The sequence below is a fragment of the Rattus rattus genome, chromosome 5, assembly GCF_011064425.1.
Source record: "Rattus rattus isolate New Zealand chromosome 5, Rrattus_CSIRO_v1, whole genome shotgun sequence".
In the NCBI taxonomy this organism is placed as follows: domain Eukaryota; kingdom Metazoa; phylum Chordata; class Mammalia; order Rodentia; family Muridae; genus Rattus; species Rattus rattus.
Genome location: NC_046158.1, coordinates 16659635 through 16679838, shown reverse-complemented (window position 1 = coordinate 16679838; position 20204 = coordinate 16659635). Strand labels below are relative to the sequence as shown.

The following is a 20204-nucleotide window of genomic DNA, read 5'->3' as shown; positions in this document are numbered from 1 at the left end:
GGGGTAAGGGGGAAGGGAAGGCAAGCAAGCGAGCGAGAGCCCGGGCGGAGGTGGGGGGTGCGGTATCACTGAAAATCACCACCACCGCTGGTCCTGAGGGCCCGTGGTCGCGCGCCATCTGGTGGCAGCGGGAGGTGGGCCCTGGAGGAGGAAGGGAAGAAAATCCAGGATTTTATTTGGTGGGAACTTCGGTAAACTGAGGCAACAGTGTGTTTGTAAGAGTTGGTATCTTACCAATGGACCCGGTCCTTACTACAACTCTCATTTTTTTCAGACAGGTGACTGTACGGAGGTGGGAAGGAGAACACTCCGGGAAAGGGACACTCTTAAAACAGAGCTCTTTAAGACACACGGAGTCAGGAGTGTCAAGTTTTCTTTGGTGGCATCAATGGAAGTGATCTTAGTTTGTCCATCTGTTCTATGGGCAGGGTGCGGGGAATGAAAGAGGAGGAAGAGAAACTTTAATCTTTCCCGCCCACCCGGAGGTAAAGGGCTTTAAACACTTCTCCGGAAAGCAGAGCTGTATAGATTCTATTTGCATACGAACGCAGTCACCTCGGGTTAAACTCGGGTCCTTTAATCTCTGGTCCAATTTGTCGCTCAGCCCGGGAGGAAAGCCCTCATGAGTACCTATACACCCCGCCCCCTGGGGCCTTCCCCGACAGGGCTGGGCTTGGTTGCACGTGCTCACCCGGTTCCCGGAGGATCCGCCTCCTTGGAAAGGCTCATTATTAGTGCGGGGAGACAATTGGAATCATAGAGAACTGTGAACATGGATAAGTTACAATAGAGAGAAAACTGTGACATAATAGTTTACTATCAGAATATACCAAATTTTTTTAGAGTTTGTAATAATGATAGGTTTGGGTTCTCCCTACTCAGGTCTTCCTATTTTTTTCCTCACCCCTTCCATTGGTAGAGTCCCGTGTGGCAAGCCTCTCCGGGAGGACTACATTTCCTAGCACTCCCCACGGGCATGTGCGTGGCAGCGGCGCGTGACGTCAGAGGAGGGAGCTGGCCAGTGCTGAGGGGGCGCGGCGCGGAGGGGCGCGGAGCCGGGTGGCTCAGGGGCCCAGAGTGTTCGGCGGCCGAGAGCCTGCCGGCCCCTGACAGCCCCCTCCCCCCCGGTGGAAGACCAGGACGACGACTACGAGGGCGCAAGTCATGGCGGAACATCGAAGCCAGCAAGGGCCCTGAGCACCGCCGCATGGAGCGGGACGAACGGCCACCTAGCGGAGGGGGAGGCGGCGGGGGCTCGGCGGGGTTCCTGGAGCCTCCCGCCGCGCTCCCTCCGCCGCCGCGCAACGGTGGGTAAGGGGCCTTCTGAGCCCGGGCGGCCCCAACGCCCGAGTTCCCCCTCTTTCTCTAAGCTGGCTCTAGCTCCGGGATGCCCGGCAGCTCCTCAGAATGGACTCCACCCTGGGCTCGCACTCTCTGGGCAGGGTCCCGGGTCTCCTCTGCTTGGACCCTCCCCTCCCCCCCCGTCCCTCTGCGCCTATCCATTCTCCTCCCCCAGGAGGCCCTGGTGCACGGAGCACCCTTTTCCTTCACCGGGGAGCTCGCGGACGCCACACCTTTGCACCCTGCACCTATCCTGGAGCGTTTTCCTCCTCCGCAGTCCCGCGCTTCCTCCCAGCCCTGAGAGCCTCCGCCTCTGGGCAGACCGGTAGTGGTCCTCCTCGGACCTCGGTGCTCGCTCCTGTCCCCCTGGCCTTCCTTTATCCAGGCTCCTTGTAGGAGACGACTTTCTGCTGGCTCAGGTCTCTAGCGGGATCCTAGGGCTCCGGGACACCTGCCTTTTCCCGGTGTTTGCGGGACGCTTCTCGCGCCGCCCAGCCTAACTCTTCCGGGGTGCTGAGAATTCCTCACCTGGCCCGGCCGCTTGAGTCCCCTTGTCCCAGCCCAGTCCTCAGGTTCCTCGGGGTTGGCTCCCGCTCCCTCCCCGGCTCAATGTTTTATTTGTTTCTGTTTGATACTCCCCCCCCGCTTCGGTGTTTGCGGCGGAATGTTTTTATTGGTAAAGTGTAAGGAGCTTTTGTGAGGTCGTAAAAGGTGAACTTTTGAACTTGGAAAGCGCCCTGGAGCAATTAGCGCAGGCGATAGCCCCGGGAGGCCTGCATTACAAAGGGTGCTCGTTGCGGCTAGCAAACGCTCCCGCGGCAAACCCGATTTATTTATTTATTTGCCCTGCCTTCCACCTTTCACATCTCCTCATTTCCGAATAAAGGGCAGGCTCTCAGAGATCCCTGCCTCCTCCCCTCTCTGCGCCATAAACGCGCAATTCTCTGGAAGATCTAGGATCCGAACAGTGTCTAACGAGTAACAGATTTCAGATTGAATGCAAACACTGGGGACAGTTAGGAGGCACTAAAAATTAATTGCTTTGGTAAGAAGTTTCTCAATCAGGACAGTGACCTGGCAGGTGTGGGGAAAGCAACCTGAAAATAGGTCATCGAGGTGAATGAATAGGTGAATGAATGAGGAGGCACAGAAGAGAAATCTCGAGTTGGATTTGGTTCTTCATAACCTTATAAATTCATTAAACACTCATCGTTAATTCGGTACATCTTTAGTTTCTTTTAAGCCGTTTAAAAGGAGAAGTCTGTTTAGAAGAGAGCCTAGTTAATTTGATATGATAGTGATCAAATGGTGACGTTTTCAAAGCCTGTGAGTTTTAAAGATGTGCATGATGTGTGGGATCTAGGTGATCGGGCATCCGGTCCGGGCTGATCTGAATGTGAGCATGTTTGGGATCAATAAAATCCCACGTCACAAAGGGGAAGGAAGGAATATAGTTAAGGGTAGAAAGGGACAGTGTGTAGAAGAACAATGATGGTGCTTTTGGCGTTTTAAATTTATGCACAGATTTGCTTTGGTATTCATTTGTAAATGTTGTAATTCTTGATGTAAGGTTTGCCACGCAGTTTTTTAAATTCCGTCTCCAGATCTATCGGGTGTCCCTGTTATTTTGGAAATGCCTTCCTGTTTGCTAACAGTTCCTGTTCCCACCTGTGCTTACTATCAGATGACAGATTTCATTCCAGCCATCACTTTTAATTCTACTTGAGAATATTATTGTAAGGAAAGCCAGAGAACAATGCATTTGCTATTAATTATTCATTAGAACATTTTAAAGAACTGAGTGGCAGTTTTAGTTCCTAATCAGATTATTTGTTAATACGCATCCTTTCCTCAAATGGTCAGAACCATTGAAAAGAATTTTAAGGAGCAATCAGTCTGTTAAGGTTAAGAAATATCTCTAATATATCACATCAGTCCAAGTTAGTGATACAATGGGAACTTTTGGCAGCTTAATTGGTTCAAAAGATAATAGGAAATTTCTGTAGCATAGCTTGTTTTTCAGTACAGAAATAAACATGGTCTATGTAGTGTTTTACAGCTTATGCTAGTTAATTAGTACCCAAGAAGTGCTCAGAAGAACTTTCAAAACATAAGATAAAAATTGCTTTTGGAATAGTGGACTCTTTTTCTTTCTTCCTTCCTTATGACTTTTTTTTCTCCAAAGAGAAATGAAATTGTTTGATTTCTTCGGAGAAAATTACTTCTTTAACTTTCCATCTTGGTGACATTTCCATTTTCTTGAGGTCGTTATCTAGAGAGAAGGTCTTTGGTCTGTGTTGTGAAGAAGTAAAGTCCATTGATGCTGAATTTACAGTCCTCCAGATGTTTTTATGATTCCATCAGAACAGAGTTGCTAGCCTTTTGATGCACCATCACCCCGCCAGGAATTCCTTGTGCTGACTCTGCTATTTTCGGCCGTTGCTTGCGGTTTTCATAACAAACAAACTCATTCAGTTGTAATAGTGATTGCTCCCTTTTGGGATTTCAAAGCAAGATGAATGGTTTGAGGGAGCATTTGTTCATTTTATTTCAAGAGGGTGAGGGAATAGATTTTTAACTATTTAAAGCAAAACAAGAGCCATTATAAGAATTAAAAGCATATTTCTTGTTACTATACTTTGCAGAAAATGAGTTCACTAAATACTGTGTGCTTCCCTTCACAGGCATTTACCAACAAAATGCTTATTTCTTAAAGTAACAAGTTAACAAATTAAATTATGTCACAAATTTAACTTTTTAGTTCTGGGATTTGAAAACTTAATTCTGAATCAACTGAGAGAAATTTCTGGTTTCCTTGAGAAATCTGAGGTGTTAAATGGCCATATTTTCTATCTCGGCTGTACCGTTCGTTCACCAAATGCTGAGTATGCCTTCCCCTTGCACAGCAAGTCTAGCAAGCTTACTAATTTGATTCTGTATTTTGTTGCAGAAAGTTTTATGCTTGTGGAAGTACACAAAAAGGTGTTAGAAGGGAGGCTAATGAAACAAGTGCTGGCAGATTTTCAAAACATTGCTCATTCATCTATTGGTATTTCTTGATTTCTTCTGGGGGCCAAGGTAGAAAATATATTTTAGGTTAAAACATAATTTTTTAGTACAGTTGGTAAAAACTTTTTAAGTAGAAGACAATGACTTATTTGTATTTAAAAACCAGATTATTGTCATCTTGTTTGTGGAAGAGTCAGAATTAGAGAAAGCTCTTTCTACAGATAAACAGATAGCTTCCTAATGTGTCTAATGAGTAGTTATAGTTTCTCCAAGCCAGAGAAATTATGAAGGAAAGTGTTTGCTTTCAAATTTTGTATTCTTGAGGGCAACTTAAAATTTAAAAAAATTTTTTTCTTATTAAATGTTTTCCTGGTTCAGGTAATTCCTTGAACATTTATGGATGTCTCTGTTTGATAAGTGGGATTCAGAGATGTCAGAATTATTAAGTTGTCAAGGAGGTTTGTTACTGATCCAGGAAATTTTGTTTTGGATATAGAGGTTTTTGTAGCTGAAGTTTTGGATTCATTGTAATTGTACATTTTAGAAACATTTCTGGATATAATGTTGCTGTACAATATTCCCAAAATCAACCCCAGTCTTTCTGTTTCCTAGTGTTTACATCATAGTTTAGGGGCTTTGATTGTAACTTATGGAAAATTAGAAGGGGAAAAAAAGCCAACATCCAAGTCCATAGCATTGTGAGATATCCATTGTTTAGAAATAAGTAGGTGTAATTTATTCAAATGAAATATTTCTTGCGTATTTTGTTCTTGCTGTATTCTGTTCTTATGACCTGTTAAACAACATTTTTTTCTAGAACAGTTTCTGAAGAAAACAGATTGGTTTCTGTGGGTTACAGTTATTTAAATTATTTTAATGAGACTTTTCTAGTGTACCCAGCAATTCTAATTAACAGTGATTTAGCTTGGGAGGGACCAGGATTTCCTCAGCTGGCTGCTGGGGAGCTGAATTGCTTTTTTCCCCACCCCCAGCTGCACAGAATCGTTTGATCCCCATGCTACGACCCTGGTTGTCATTTGAGAGAGCAAACTGAGAGAGAGTAAGTTGGGAAAATAGCCTACTTGAGCTTCATTTGCATTCTTAGTTTTTGTTCTTAAATTATAGGAATAATTGTTGAATTTTTAACATGTTAGAAGCAAGGTGGCTTTACTACTTTGTCTAAGAGAAGATTCCCAGATTGTCTTAAAAAAAAAAAAATACAGGTTTTGTTTTAAAATTTTCAAAAGTTAGCCTCTGTGTGACAGAGACTTTTTACTTAGGTAGTTGGTGGTTTTCCTGTGGCATTATATAATCCCACATTAAGAAATTATAAATCCTTTAGTTTCTACAAGTAGATGCTATAACTTTGTTATATTAAGAATTATCTTTGAAAATTATCTTTAAAAACATCTTTGCATCCTAGTTGCAAGCTCTGAACCCTTAAATTTGTTTACAACAGAAAAGCTATTCAGCCATAAATACTCAACCACATATTTATAAAGCATATTCAACCACAGATGGCAGTAGTAGTGTATTTTTCCAATTTCTAGACTGATTTTTTTTTTTGCTTTTAAGCAGACGTCAATTCTATGGACGTTGCTGGTAAGTGGTCTGGCAGGTGTAATATTTCCTTGGACAGCAGCATGTATTGTATTCTGAGAAACAGATCCCAGCATCTGATTTGGAGATAACACTCTGTGGGTGGGTGGTTTGTGTCACAATAGTTAAATAGTTGCTGTTAAGGGTGAGTTTTTTTTTTTTTAATTGATAGTGGTAATTAAAATAGTTGTTAGAATAGTAGCGGTAGCACCTAGGGTCTGTGGTTGTAGTCTTGTAACAAATGTGCTTACAGTTGCTTGGACTACTATTTTCCTTGGAAACTATGAAATGTAATTGAGGATACTTTTCATCATGTGGAATTCCTTAGTTTCTTAATTTTCAACTCCTTTCATTTGATAGAACCATGAAATGTTAGATTTCTCTAAAAGCATTTCAGAGGTCTAGTTTATTCTGTTTTTCCAATTCTTTGTTATAGCTAAGATTTCCATGTTTTTTATTTTCCTCTAAAAGATTAATTGGGTAAAGAGATAGTTGAACTTCCCTTGATATTTTGCTTATGTTTCCTTGAGACATAATCTGATAAAGATTTATTAAAGAGCTCATTAACTTCTGTTTTAAAATAAAGATGAGATTGGCTCAGGGTGGAGAACTAGCTTCCCTAGTTTTCACTTAAAAGCATCTCTAATTCATGTGTTCATTTCAGCGTTGAAGCACATCATCTTGGAGGAATTAAAAGATTCAGTTTGACTATTTTTGATAATGTATAGTCTACTGGATCAGATTCAATATTCTTATTACTACAGTTTATTTCAGAGAAGAAAATTCTGAACACCACTGTGAGCCTTTAATGTATACTAAATAATGTAGTTACAAAGTAATGAGGTAGTGCATTTTTCATCATTCATCATTTGTCATTTATTACTAAATTGCTTTACACTTAATCTTTTCCAACATGTTGAGTCTTTAAATGTAGTTTGCATTTAAACCAGTGGTTTTCAAAATGTAGTCCATAGACCTCTGGGAAGGGGTGTGTGTGTGTTCCTGAGACTCTTTCAGTGATGTTTTCCAGGTCAAAGTTTATCTGTCTATCATATTTATATATTCATATATTAAATATATGTATGTAATATCAATGTTAGACAAAGAAAACAGCATTTGTTGTCAGTAATTACAGTTTGAGTTTGCAAGTAATGAGATTTTAAATTTTTTTCCTTTTCTTCTAGAGACAGTGTTTCTCTATATAGTTCTGGATGTTCTGGAACTTTTGCTGTAGGCCAGGCTGGCTTCAAACTGAGGGATCCATTTGCCTCTGTCTCCCAAGTGCTAGGATTAAAGGCATTCACAACCACTGCCAGGCATAATGAGATTTTTAAAATCTTGGGCCTGCTGCTATGAGCTTCACAGCTTCTTAGTGCTTAAAACGTTATGGTGAGATAGGTAGTGATATTAAAAATAGAAATTTTGGTATTGCATAATAAAGGGTGCTTATCATTTATAGGATCTGAGTAACTCAGTGATACATTATTTACCAAAACATGTATAGGCATGCTATTTGAAAATAACTGCCTGGCTGGTCGTGGTGCTTGTAATGGGGGTTGAAGCAGGAGGAAGTGAGTTCTATCTGGGTCAAAGATCATTCAACATGAAATTCAGTGAAACCAAGGGCACATAGTTTACTGGTAACGTTTTTTAGTTTTTGCAGTCCTGGGTATTGGAGCCAGGACCCTTGTGCTTGCTAAGCAACACCCTACAAATGAACCAATGGTAAGGTTTAAAGCTCTACCTCGAACTAACCTTTAAAAAACCACCAATTACTGAATTTTAGTATTGACATAAAAGAAAAATATCCATTTTTTTTTTAAAAAGCAAGTATTCTTTTTCTAGTTATAAATCTGTGAGGCCAGATTTTCAGCCTACACTTGTAGTGTACATAAATATACTGAACGGGGGAGTGGAGGAATCTAGCTATTAAGGTGACTTTGGAGAGATTTGGAGGATGGTGCCATTCCTACAATTTTATAATTGCAATTGGCCTTGTTAATATATAACATGCAATGAGTTACTAATTACTTTTAAGAAAAAAATAGTTTTCAGGTTCATTTTCCAGTATGGTAAATATCATTACGTAAATTCATATAGTACCAGCTCTTTGGGGTCTCCAGGAAATTTTCAGAGTGTAGAAAGAGTTCTTTTTTTTTTTTTTTTTTTGGTTTTTTTTTTTCGGAGCTGGGGACCGAACCCACGGCCTTGCGCTTCCTAGGCGAGTGCTCTACCACTGAGCTAAATCCCCAACCCCAGAAAGAGTTCTTATAGCATAGAGACCAAAATATGAGAGGTCCCTGACGTAAGTGGAAAACATTTCATATGTAAGAAGAGGATGACTTTACTATTACGAGTACTTGACTTTTTTTTCCTCCTTTTTCCTCATGTCCTCTCTCTCCTCTTTAGTTCCCCTCTCCTTCTGTCTTCCCTATCATCTCCCTCCCCTTCCACTTTTCCTGAGATAGTGTTGCTGCCAAATGTAGCCTCGGGTGCACTTTATCTTCTTTCTTTAGGGTCTCAGGTACTGAGGTACAGGCAAGCACCACCCTCAAGCCTGACTTAGATTCTTTTCTTTTCCATAATGGATCTATCTTTTACTGGGAAAGAGTGCATATTGTTTTGTTTTCGCTGTTTGAAGCCAAATGAAATGTGTCAGTCTGCTCTCACTGAGCTCTGATGATCCTTTTGTTACTGCTTCGTGAAGCCTGTGGCCCGACTGCTGTGTTAGGCAGCAGTTTTCCAACATGCACATTCTCTGCAAGAAGTATACACCTAAAGTTATGGAACCACATCTGGTAACAAAAATAGTAAGGTTCATTGCTACAAAACGTTAACTACTCAGAAGCTATACAAAGTACAGCTTGATCTAGATAATCCCTTACTGAGCCTTTCTTCCCAGGTGATTCAATTGAGTTGACAATTAAAACTAACAATTCTGTGGGCTAGTGAGGTGGCTCAGCAGTTAAGAGCAATGGCTGTTCTTCCAAAGGACCAGAGTTCAGTTTCTGGTACAAGTTGGGCCGCTCCTAAATGCTTCAGCTTCAGGGGCTCAAATTTCTTTTGACTATGGGCATCTGTACCCCAACACAAACACATACACATAATTAAAAATAAAAAAAAGTGTAGCAAAGAATTTGACTGATTTACTTTCCTAAGGCAAGTTTGTCTTTAGAGATTCTTGTTAAAGTTGTGATTTGGCAATGCTATTTTGTAGATTGGTTTTCTTTGAGCCTGGTTTTCACTGAGATAGTAGTGAAGTGTGCATAGAAAAAGCTTATCCTTCCTTCCATGGCCTGAGAAGACCTTTCTAAGAGTGAATCCCGTTTTAGTGTAAGTCGGTTCCTGTGCTGTTTAAGGGTTAGGGATACACCCTTGGGTAGGGTTGGTAGAACTCACTCTGTAGCATTTGTTAGAAATGTCACATAATGAAGATTGAAATGAAATGTCACATAATGTGTGAATAATAGTTGGGAATTACTGCATCAGAACTTAGTTTGAGTGGATAAGGAAACGTCATTTAGGTATTTGGGGTTCTGTCTTGAGTTCTATAATTATCTTGGTGTCTGAGAGTTCATGTTTGGTACAAATGTGTTGTTCTATGGTATTTGCAGTTTGGTTATAAGGAAATTATAAACTTATTTCTTGATTTTGATGCCTAGATTTTATATTTGCAATGAAGTATTTAAACTGATTCTTTAGTCAAGTCAAATGATTTTAACTCAATTGTTGAAGCCAATCCTTTTTTCCTTCATGTTGATACTGTACCCTTTAAATCTGACTTATCCTTTCAGTCCTTTCACCAGAGATGCCTTTTCAACAGGATAATAAACCACCTGGGGGAACCCCCTACTGACATCTATTTAGAGGGCTTTGTTTTTTGGAAGTGCTGCTAGTGCCAGCCAGGGAGGAAGGATTTTAGTTAAATGGTGTGTGAGGCAAAGAGCAGGATCTGGAGCAGTGCTTCTCAACCTTCCTAATGCTGCAACCCTTTAATGCAGTTCCTTATGTTGTGGTGACCCTCAGCCATAATTTTATTTTTGTTGCTACTTCATAGTTGTAATTTTGCTATCTTTATGATTGTAATGTAAATATCTGTGTTTTCTGTCAATCTTAGGTGACCCCTGTCAAGGGACTGCAGCACATAGGTTGAAAACCACTGGATAGGACTGTGACTCAATAAAGATTCTGCCAGTGTAACTTTGTTCTCTGAATTTCAGTATTCCCCTTTAATACCAGCTAACTTGTAGTGTTTATATACTACTTTAAGCCTCTTCCATATACTTTATCTTTAACACCCTGTGAACCATGAGCTCCATTATCCCCGTTTTCGGTTTTAGAAACTGAGGCCTGGGGCCTAGGGAGGTAGGAGCTCATCTGTTAATAGCTCTTGCCTCCCAACACTGAGGACGCTGGCAGCTGCTTCAAGTTGTTCTCTGACTTCTGCACGCCTGCCCATGTTCACATACACAGTGATTGTTTAAAAAACAATGGAAAAGAAAGAACAGCTCTGAAGCTCATAGAGGTTCAGCCCCCACTCCATTTCACAATAACAGTACTAATAATTTATTTTTTTAGATTGAACATCCCTTTCTTCTTAAATATTCTAATATTTCTGAAATTGCCTGATTAGGGACAAGATCTGTGAAGTGGTAAGCATATGTTTACCCCAAAACATACCCGAGAATACATGCTTTTGTTGAGAAAGTTCAGTTAGCTCTTACAGATGAGAGTCACAAAATCCACTCTGAGTTGCAAACAACTATTTCTTCTTGCATCATGGATTTACTAAGTGACTGACTAGAAGATAATTTTATCACTAAAGGAGCAATTCTAGCTGAATAAGAGCATTGGGTACTTAGGAAAGAAGGGATTTTGAGCTCCTGATGTTCTTGTACAACATACATGAAATTGCTGTTTAATGAGTGTTGAATGAATTAAAGAAACAGTTCAATCTCTTCAGACCTTGCTGGTAGTTAGAAACAGTCTACAAAATAGAAGAAAAGCAAATTGAGAAAATTTGTGTCAGCAGTGTTTTTAACAAGTGTATTGCAGCTAAATCTAAAATTTGATGGGCCCTCCTAAAACTAGAATAAAGTTCCCATTTAGAAACTTGGTTCTCCTTAAAGCTTAGGAGACTAGATATCCCAGGTTAAGGTCAGATGGCCAATAAACTGCCTGTTTGCATGACTGAATTTGAGGATGTAGTTTAGGAAAATGTGGCCTTTGTCCCTACTACCTGTTCCATTTCTGCTACATAAAAGCTGGTTATATGAAGAGGGAGATCCAGCCAAGAGGTTGATCTGACCTTTCCCAAATGCAAATATGAAAGCTGGTTGCCTAAGGCTTGTAGGATACAGCAGGTGATGTCCTAACAAAGAGAGAACTAGTGCAAAAAAGGCACCGTGGGTCATAGATTGGGATAGCAATGTAGTTTGAGCAGGGAAATTAAATGAACCCAGAGAAGACTCAATCACTCCCACGTAGTGGTTGCCTGGATGGAGATTCTGGAACCATCTGTTTCTATGGGCACACCTCTAAAATGCAACTAAGTTAATCCCTGGAATGATTTTTCCAGCTTTCTGGTGGGAATGAGTTGGGCAGAATAGGAAGCTGAGATTACCGTGCTCTGTATAAACCAAGCCTTCACATCCCAGAGTCTCAGAGGTTTGGATTTCAGATACTGTCTAATCATTCTTACATACAAGTTGTCTGTTTTTATATTAGAAGGCTTGGTTTCCAAAAGGTGCAGTGTCATGACACGTATATGTAAATGCCTGTGCAAGTCACCTTTCTGTTTACAATTAGAATGCTAATGTTAGGGTGATTTGTAGTGTAATGTGAGAGAAATTCAATATTTCTTTTAAAACGGGATCACTTTTCTTCCCATTTGTAGCTGGTTCCTGTCACACTTCTCTTTTGTGAGTTCAGCTTTATTTACTAAGCCAAGTCCATAGTTAATTTCAGAGCTTTCCCTCTGTGTGTAAAGGGATTTTTAACTGTAAAACTCATTGAGCATGGAGAAGAGGGCCAACTTCTGAAGATCAAGTGCCTTGCATTTGAAAACATTGATTCATTAAGGAAAATTGGGAAACAGAAGGGAAACCTTACTGCTGCAGGACTGTGAAAGGGAGCTCAGCAGGAAAGGGGCTGCAGTGTCGTGGGGGAGGGGCCGAGGGGGGCGTGCAGCCTGGAGCTGCATTCGAAGCACTCATCAATCATTTTACTGGCACCAGGAAGCCAATCAGCCTTTAGAGAAGAGAGCTTAATCAGTCACCTAATGTGGGAAAGTACAATTGCTTTCTCCCCAAATATTCCCTTTCTTGCTGATAAATCTCAAAAATAGTTGGGATGGGTGATATTCAGGGTTCAGTGGATTATGTCAGTTACTGAAATACTGTGATGAAGTTAGGTTAACATTTGAAGCTGAAATTTCCTGTCTGCTGTGAGCCTTTTCCAAAAATATTTCCCCAAAGTTTGTTTTTCACACAATGTTTCCATTAATTAAAACAGAATTTATGGGTTACTTGTTAAGCATCTCAGACTTATGGCTGGAGAAAATCTAGTTTTGCAAAGACCTTGCTTGTAAACAGGGCTAGAGCCTTGTGGAATGGGTGTGCTCCGGGGAGGAACAGCTGGAAATGCTTGCATATAAGTAAATAACGGTAGGAGGAGGGCTGTGGTGGCTGGTGCTCAGGTTTTAGGCATGAGCTCCTTAACAATTTGCTGTTTTTAAGGTTGAAAATACACCTCTACTTTCAAACAACTTTTTTAAAACTTTTTTTCCAAGTTCAGGTTTTTTGGGGGGTTTTAAATTATGTCTGTCTGTCTGTCTTTGCCTGTTCTTGTGACAAATGGTAAAAAACGTTTCTGCTGTTTATTTTTTCTTAATGTTAAAAATGTCATTCATTCAGCATGACTTTATTTGAAACTTTTTTTTTTTGGCATATGAATTACTGTCTACATAGTAAATAGTTTTTCACTCTTAAAACAGTAACACCGGGGTTGGAGAGATGGCTCAGCAGTTAAGAGCACTGACTGCTCTTCCAGAGGTCCTGAGTTCAATTCCCAGCAACCACATGGTGGCTCACAACCATCTAGAATGAGATCGGATGCTCTCATCTGGTGTGTCTGAAGACAGCCACAGTGTACTTATATACATAAAATAAATAAATCATGAAAAACCAAAAACCAGTAACACTCATACTGTCATGTGCTTTCTTTTATCTTGGCTTTGATTGTAGGACATTCTAGAATTATGAAGATCTGCCTTAGTGTTCTTTAACTAGTACTTGACTTAATCCATTCTGAGATACTTCTGTTAACTAGGGCTGCAATACTATTTAGAAAGAAATAGGTATGCTACAGATAGCATTGTGACATTGGTAGGCTGTTTTGTCTTGTTCTTATTTTTTGTTTGATAGATAAAATAATTTCTAATTTCACATATACTCTACATACATACATATATACATATATATGTACGTGTATACATACATACATACATACATACATATGTACATACTTACATATGTATGAGAGAAGACAGGAAGTATGCATGTGTGTTTGTGTGTGGTGCAGGTGTGTACCTGGAGGCCAGAGAATGACTCCTAAATACATCTCCACTTTATTTACTGGAAACAGGGTCTTTTATTGGGAGATTTAGTCCAGCCAGCCAGCTGGGATTACAGACAAGCTAGCTGGCTTTGGGTGCTGTGGTCTGAATTTTGGTTTTCACACATGTATTGCAAATGCTCTCTCCTCTTTCCCCAATTTCCCCAGCCCTACTTTCTCTCTGAATCTTTGAGATTCTAGCACTCATTTTTCTCCTTTTTGTCATCATGGGCAGAGGAGTGCTTTCAGACCCTTCTGCTGTTGTGATCTTTCTTCTCAGGGATTATTGTTAAATAAGTAACAAAAAACATTTTTCTAGTTGTTATTCTTAAAGGATAGTATGCGTTTGAATATTGTTTATCATTTTCCACAGTGCCTTCAGCATGGGGCTGGAGAGATGGCTCAGTGGTTAGGAGCACTTTGGCTGCTCTCCCAGAGCACCCACCCGGATTCATTCCCAGCACCCACATGACATCTCTCTTAAGTGTCTATAACTCCAGTTCCAGGGAATCTGCCATCATCATACAGATACATAAGCGGACAAAACACCAATGCACATGAAATAAAAATTAAAATATCATTTAAAAACTGTCGACAAACTTCAAGTTTTGCTGACTAGTAACAGGCGCGAAGAAGCAAAGCTACAATTGAACTACAAAGCTACAAAGACTCTCACTACAACTGAGTGGGATTGGGGTTGGGGATTTAGCTCAATGGTAGAGCGCTTGCCTAACAAGTGCAAGGGCTTGGTTTGGTCCCCAGCTCCGGGAAAAAAAAAAAAAAAAAAAAAAAAAAAAAAGAAACAACTGAGTGGGATTGGAAAATTAGGCACATGGAAGGAGAAATTAAATGAATTTTTTAGAAATGAGTATATATTTTGTAGGTTGCTTATTGTGCCTGGAGTTTTATGGTTAGAGGACCTAAATTATCTCAGAATAATTTAAAAGATACAACAGTATATTGTTTGTTTTGAGACAAGTTCTCTGTATGTAAACCAGGCAGGCTGCCTAGGCCTCTCAAGTGCTGGGATTAAAGGGATGTACCACCAAGGCCTTGGCATAATCAGAAGATTTTATAGAGGTGGTTTCAGAGTGGAAATTGAAATATTTTGGGAGCCTAGTTATTTATAGATTTTTAAATAGAGGTAGGCAAGTTAAAAATCAAGGAGTCCCATTGTCTTAATTTTTTTAAAAGATGTATTTATTTATTATGTATACAGCATTGTGCTTGCATGTATGTCTGCAGGCCAGAAGAGGGCACCAGATCTCAGTGTAGGTGGTTGTGAACCACCATGCGGTTGCTGGGAATTGAACTCGGGACCTCTGAAGAGCAGTCAGTGCTCTTAACCTCGGAGCCTCTCTCCAGCCCCATCACTTAAGTTTTTATTGATTGAGAGTGAGCATAGACATTTGAAGAGTGTTGCTTTGCTTTTTTGCTAGTGTTTTTAACCGCCGAGCCATCTCTTCAGCTACAAATTTCATTTATTCTTTCATAATACTTTTCTAATAAGAAAGTTAATAAGTGGGGTTGGGGATTTAGCTCAGTGGTAGAGCGTTTGCCTAGCAAGCACAAGGCCCTGGGTTCGGTCCCCAGCTCTGAAAAAAAAAAAAAGTTAATAAGTGGGCCTGGCGGTTGTACACATCTTTGATTCCAGAGCTTGGGAGGCAGAGGCAGGGGGTCTTTATGAGTTTGAGGCCAGCCTGGTCTACAAAGTGAGTTCTACGACAGGCATTAATAAACATAGAGAAACCCGTCTCAAAAAACAAAACAAAACAAAACAAAAAGAAAGAAAATGAATTAGCCATCTGCTCTTTCCCTGGGATGGAGTGGATGCTTCTCTTCAAATCCCGTTTGGTAATTAAAAGCCTTGAAATGACCTTGAGTCTAACGGAACTGTAAAAGCTGTCAAGTTAATTTTATATCTTGTGGTAATTTCAAAAGAAATGAAGTAGAATCTCTTCTATTAGCTACAACATTAATCATAGCCGTGGGTATACATTGAAATAATTAATAAGATACTCTTAAGTACAAAAGAGAAGCTCAAAATAGACTATAAAAACGTCATTTATTTGTTGAGCATTTAAAATGTGTACTTGAAAGGGTTTAAGGTATGGTGGCATTTTACAGAGTATCATTTTGTGCTGTTCAGATTTGTTGAAAGATCTGTCTTTACTATCTTAACATCAAAGAGATTTTTTGGGGGCTGGGATTTAGCTCAGTGGTAGAGCGCTTACCTAGGAGCGCAAGGCCCTGGGTTCGGTCCCCAGCTCCGAAAAAAAAAGAACAAAAAAAAAAAAAAAAAAAAAAGAGAGATTTTTGAACCCAGTGGGAAATCAGAAGAAATATTTCAACACAATTTAGAAGTAACAGTTAATGGTTCTTCAATATCTCATAGGAATGAGCAGGAACTTTGGTGGTAAAGGTTTGTTTGCTTTTTTTTAATACTCAGGCAGTGTAAAGTAAACAATATTTATAAAGCTTTAGGAGCTGGGATGTGCAAACTCAGTGATCAAGCATGTGGTTAAAATGTATGGAGCCCAACATCAAACTGGCACCCTTCCATACTTTGTAAGATCTGTGAATAAGTACTTTTGCTTGATAGGCATGGCGATGCATTCCTGCAAACCCAGTACAGGAAGGCAAGAGTTCCAGGAGATCTAGTCTTAAAAAACACAACAAATTGAATGTGTTTGGACAAAAGTATTGACCTACAATCATAATGATAGAAGGAACTAGGAAGTTTTGTAAGAAAAAGCCAGGTTGTATTTGTCTCTAGGTGATATGAGACATCATGTATGTGTGATAAATTCCTGAAGTGTACAGTAAAGCACTCATGTCTTGTGTGTGCGTGTGTGTTTACAGATTTTAGGGTGTTTTAGTTTTTACTTTCTTCTGTTGTTTTGAGACATGGTCTTGCTATATAGACCAGTCTGCTTCTGACTTTTTTTTGTTTTCTGAGACAGGGTCTCTCTATATCTTCAGAACAGTGCTGCCTGTTTTGGAACTCTCTCTGCAGACCAGGCTGGACTCAGGGATCCACCTTCTGCCTTCCAGTGCTGGGAATAAAGGCTCAAGCCCCATGCCTAGGCTCTGGCTTCTAACTCTTCACCCTACCTCTGTCAGGTCACCAGGCCCAGCAGATTCTCACATATATTTAATAAGATTAAAACTACCCGTACTTTGACAGAATAATTGACCATAACATTGTATGCTTACATGTATGTGAATGAAACCAATATAATAAAAGTAAAACCGTTGTTGCCAGTCCTGGCCGCCCCTAAGGATGGTGATGGGGCAATTTCTGTGCTATAAAATAGGATCTGTAATCTCATGAGCAATAGGTTTGCCCTGGCTAAATAAAAGAATAATGTCTCTGCTTAGATTCTCCAAATACTATGTCATTTTGTGGTCCATTAAGACTAGTGATTTTATATTGTTTACTACTGCCCTTCCTCAAAACAAAACAGCAAAAAAACCAAATTAACTCAGATCTAACTCTGAGGTTCATGCTCTTAACACAGAGGTTCTCAACCTTCCCAATGCTGTGACCTTTTAATTCAGTTCCTCATGTTATGGTTACTTCAACCATAAAATTACTTCACTGTTACTTCATAACAGTAATTTTGCTGTTAATAATCATAATATAAATATCTGCTATGTAATCCCCGTGAAAGGGTTGTTCAACCCCACAGGGGGTTGCGATGCACAAGTACTCCTCTAACAGTCACTACAGCAGAACAGTTTGCTGAAATAGTTTCCCCACTGCTGAAGTTTCTCAGCTGCTCAACTCTACAACGATTTGTAACTGTTATTAGAGATTAGGTGGCATTATTTCAGTAAAGTTGGTTATATACATAATACTGACGGAATGGTATTCCCTGTTGTTGGTTTTTAAAGACAAGGTTTCTTTGTGAAGCTTTGGCTGTCCTGGAACTTGCTTCATCTATCAGGCTAGCCTCAAACTCACAGACCTTCTTTGACCTCTGCCTCCTGAGTGCTGGATCTAAAGGCAGGCACCACCAACTCCTGGTAATTTTTTTTTTAAATTTGTGTTTTACTCAGATTAGAGTAAGAATTTACAAAATGAATCTCTATATGTAGAAAGGGGATTTATTAGAATGGTTTACAGGCTGCATCTAGCTTGCAGCAATGGCTGGCTATGAACAGAAAGTCCCAGACTCCAGCAGCTGCTCCGTCCACAGGGCTGTGTGTCTTGGTCGGTCTTGAGTCTTCACCAGAATCCTGAAGAAATGGGCTCTCATGCCAGCGAAGGAAAGCACTTGCTCTCCAGGCGGAGCAGAGCTTTCTTCTTCCACTCTAGGCTTCTGGCAGAGGGTGTGGCTCAGGTTAAAGATAAATAAACCTTTCTACCTTCAGGTCTGGATTAGAAGTGGCTCTTCCTACTTCAAATTAAGCAAAAATTCCTCACTGCATGTCCCCCACAGCCAAGAAGAGCCATCACAATCTGAAGCTAAAGTTAACACGATAGTTAAGGAAGCCAGTTCACTGAAACCCAACTTGCGGAAAACCAGTTTGCCACACGGCCAGTTTACTTATGTCTGACTTAGTGATCAGTTTGCTGAATCAGCCTTGTAGGATTTACAGTTGTTAATCTCCTTAGTTACCGATTTCCCATTTTCCTTCCTGGTTTCTCCCTCACTTTCTGTAGCAAAACCCAACCACATTTCTCTACCAGCCAAGACCTCTCTGTCCCAGTTCTCTCTGGTAAATTGAACATTTCTGAAAGAGCTTGTTACCTTATTGTTTGATTTTAAACTTGTTGGAAATCTTGAAAAAGCAGGCAACTTGCCTCATGAGTGAGAATTGTTATAAACTGGTAAATCTAGAAGTTGGCTAATCTGGATATCTGATCCTTTGATGAATTAACCTTGTAGAGGGGTTTCGGAGAAGTGAAGCCATCTGTGTCAAGTGCCTATTACCACACAGTGGTAGGATTGTACTAAGTGTTGTTTTTGTCTTTCCCTTCTCTTTTCCCTCCCCACTGTCACCTCTCCCAGGTTCCTACCTTTTCCTCCTTGATTGTGCTCTTCCCTTCTCACTTTTTGGTCAGGTTTTCTTGAAGCACTTCCACTCTAGATCCAGCTCCCCACAAGGGTTTCCTCACTTGTGGGCTCTAGCACAGTAGCGGATGATGAAATGATCAAGACTGGTTTGTGGACAATTTAGACCAGCGGTTCTCAACTTGTGGGTCAGGATCTTCTTTTGTTTTGGCAGGGGGTGAGGGGTGTTGAAGAACCTTTCATAGGGATTGCCTAAGACCATTGCAAAGTACAATATTTAATTATGATTCATAACATAGCAAAGTTACAGTTATGAAGTAGTAATGAAAATTTTATGGTTGGGGTTCACCATAACATGAGGAACTGTGTTTAAAAGACTGCAGCATTGGGACGGTGTAAAACCACTGAGCTAGACTCTTACTGAATTCGCTCAAGTGAACTGCCTTAAACAACAGTGACAACCGAAAGTGAGAGTATTGGTGTGATGGCATTTATGTGACAGTTGGAGGACAGCTTATGGAGTCATTCTCTCCTTCCTGAGAGTTTGGGGGATAATTGCCTAACCCACTGAAGAATTTCCAGCCCTTCAGGGTCTTCTAGCTTGGGCTTTTGTTGTAGAATTGCCTATTCTTCCTACCCCACTTTCCGGAACCAGGCTTCTCTGTGATTTAAGATAAGTACCACTTTTTCTGTAGCACTTTATTCCCAGTCACTTGTGTGCTACTAGAGTTATGAGTCTTAGGAGAGCAGACTGCAGCTTTAGCAGCAAAACAAGGTCCCCAGAGGTTCTTAGTGGGGAGCATTTCAACTAAAACATAGGCTTCTTCCTTTAATACACAGGAAGCCTGATTCCCAGTCTCCACTCAGAGCTTTTCCCTGGAGTTCTCTGTAAGTGCTTTCTGACCGTATCCTTAAAAAGGGAAGGAACAGATAGGTGTTAGACACTGAGAACCAGGCATTGGGCTACATTAATTCACGTCATCCTTTCCACTTTCCTTGAAAGATGATACAAGCCCATATTATAGATGAGTGAACTGAGACTTCGAGTGGAAATTAAATAACATGACTCATACAACTATTCCAGTCTAGCAGTCCCTCCAAGTTCTGGGGGGGTTGGTTGAATCCTGCATGCTAAGCATGTCTTCTACACCAGTTTTTTCAAACTTCAGTCTTTCTTGTATCAGTATTATAATTTTTGCAATTGTATAATATATTATTTTATTTAACATTTTAAATATTGAATAGTAATAGTTTGCAAACTCCAGTTTTTACATTTATCTATTTATATATGTATGTGCATTCATGAGTTCGTGGCACAATATTTGTGTGGAGTTCAGAGGACAGCTTTCAGGAGTTTGTTCTCTGTACTAGGTAAACTTAAAACTTATTAAATAACTTCCTGCTGGTTATAACTCAGGACGTAGACAAGCTGGCTTTATTTGTTTTTTCTTTTTTTTTTTTTTGGAGCTGGGGACCAAACCCAGGGCCTTGCACTTGCTAGGCAAGCGCTCTACCACTGAGCTAAATCCCCAACCCCGACAAGCTGGCTTTATACTTAACAGAGATCTTTCCACCCCTTCTTTCTGAGTGCCGAGATCAAAACATGGGCCACTATGCTTA

At 40.4% G+C, this 20204-nt stretch overlaps 1 protein-coding gene across 4 annotated transcripts in view; it reads left to right on the top strand.

The window, feature by feature from the left end:
• The first annotated feature begins 985 nt into the window (after positions 1–985).
• Positions 986–20204, top strand: part of Nr6a1 (nuclear receptor subfamily 6 group A member 1) — a 183570-nt gene continuing 164351 nt past the window's right edge. For all 4 annotated transcript variants that reach the window (XM_032903232.1, XM_032903231.1, XM_032903230.1 and 1 more), the window contains exon 1: positions 986–1307. In XM_032903232.1, the coding sequence (XP_032759123.1) occupies positions 1208–1307 (100 nt within the window). In that variant the 5' untranslated portion in view covers positions 986–1207. The remainder of the gene's footprint in view (positions 1308–20204) is intronic.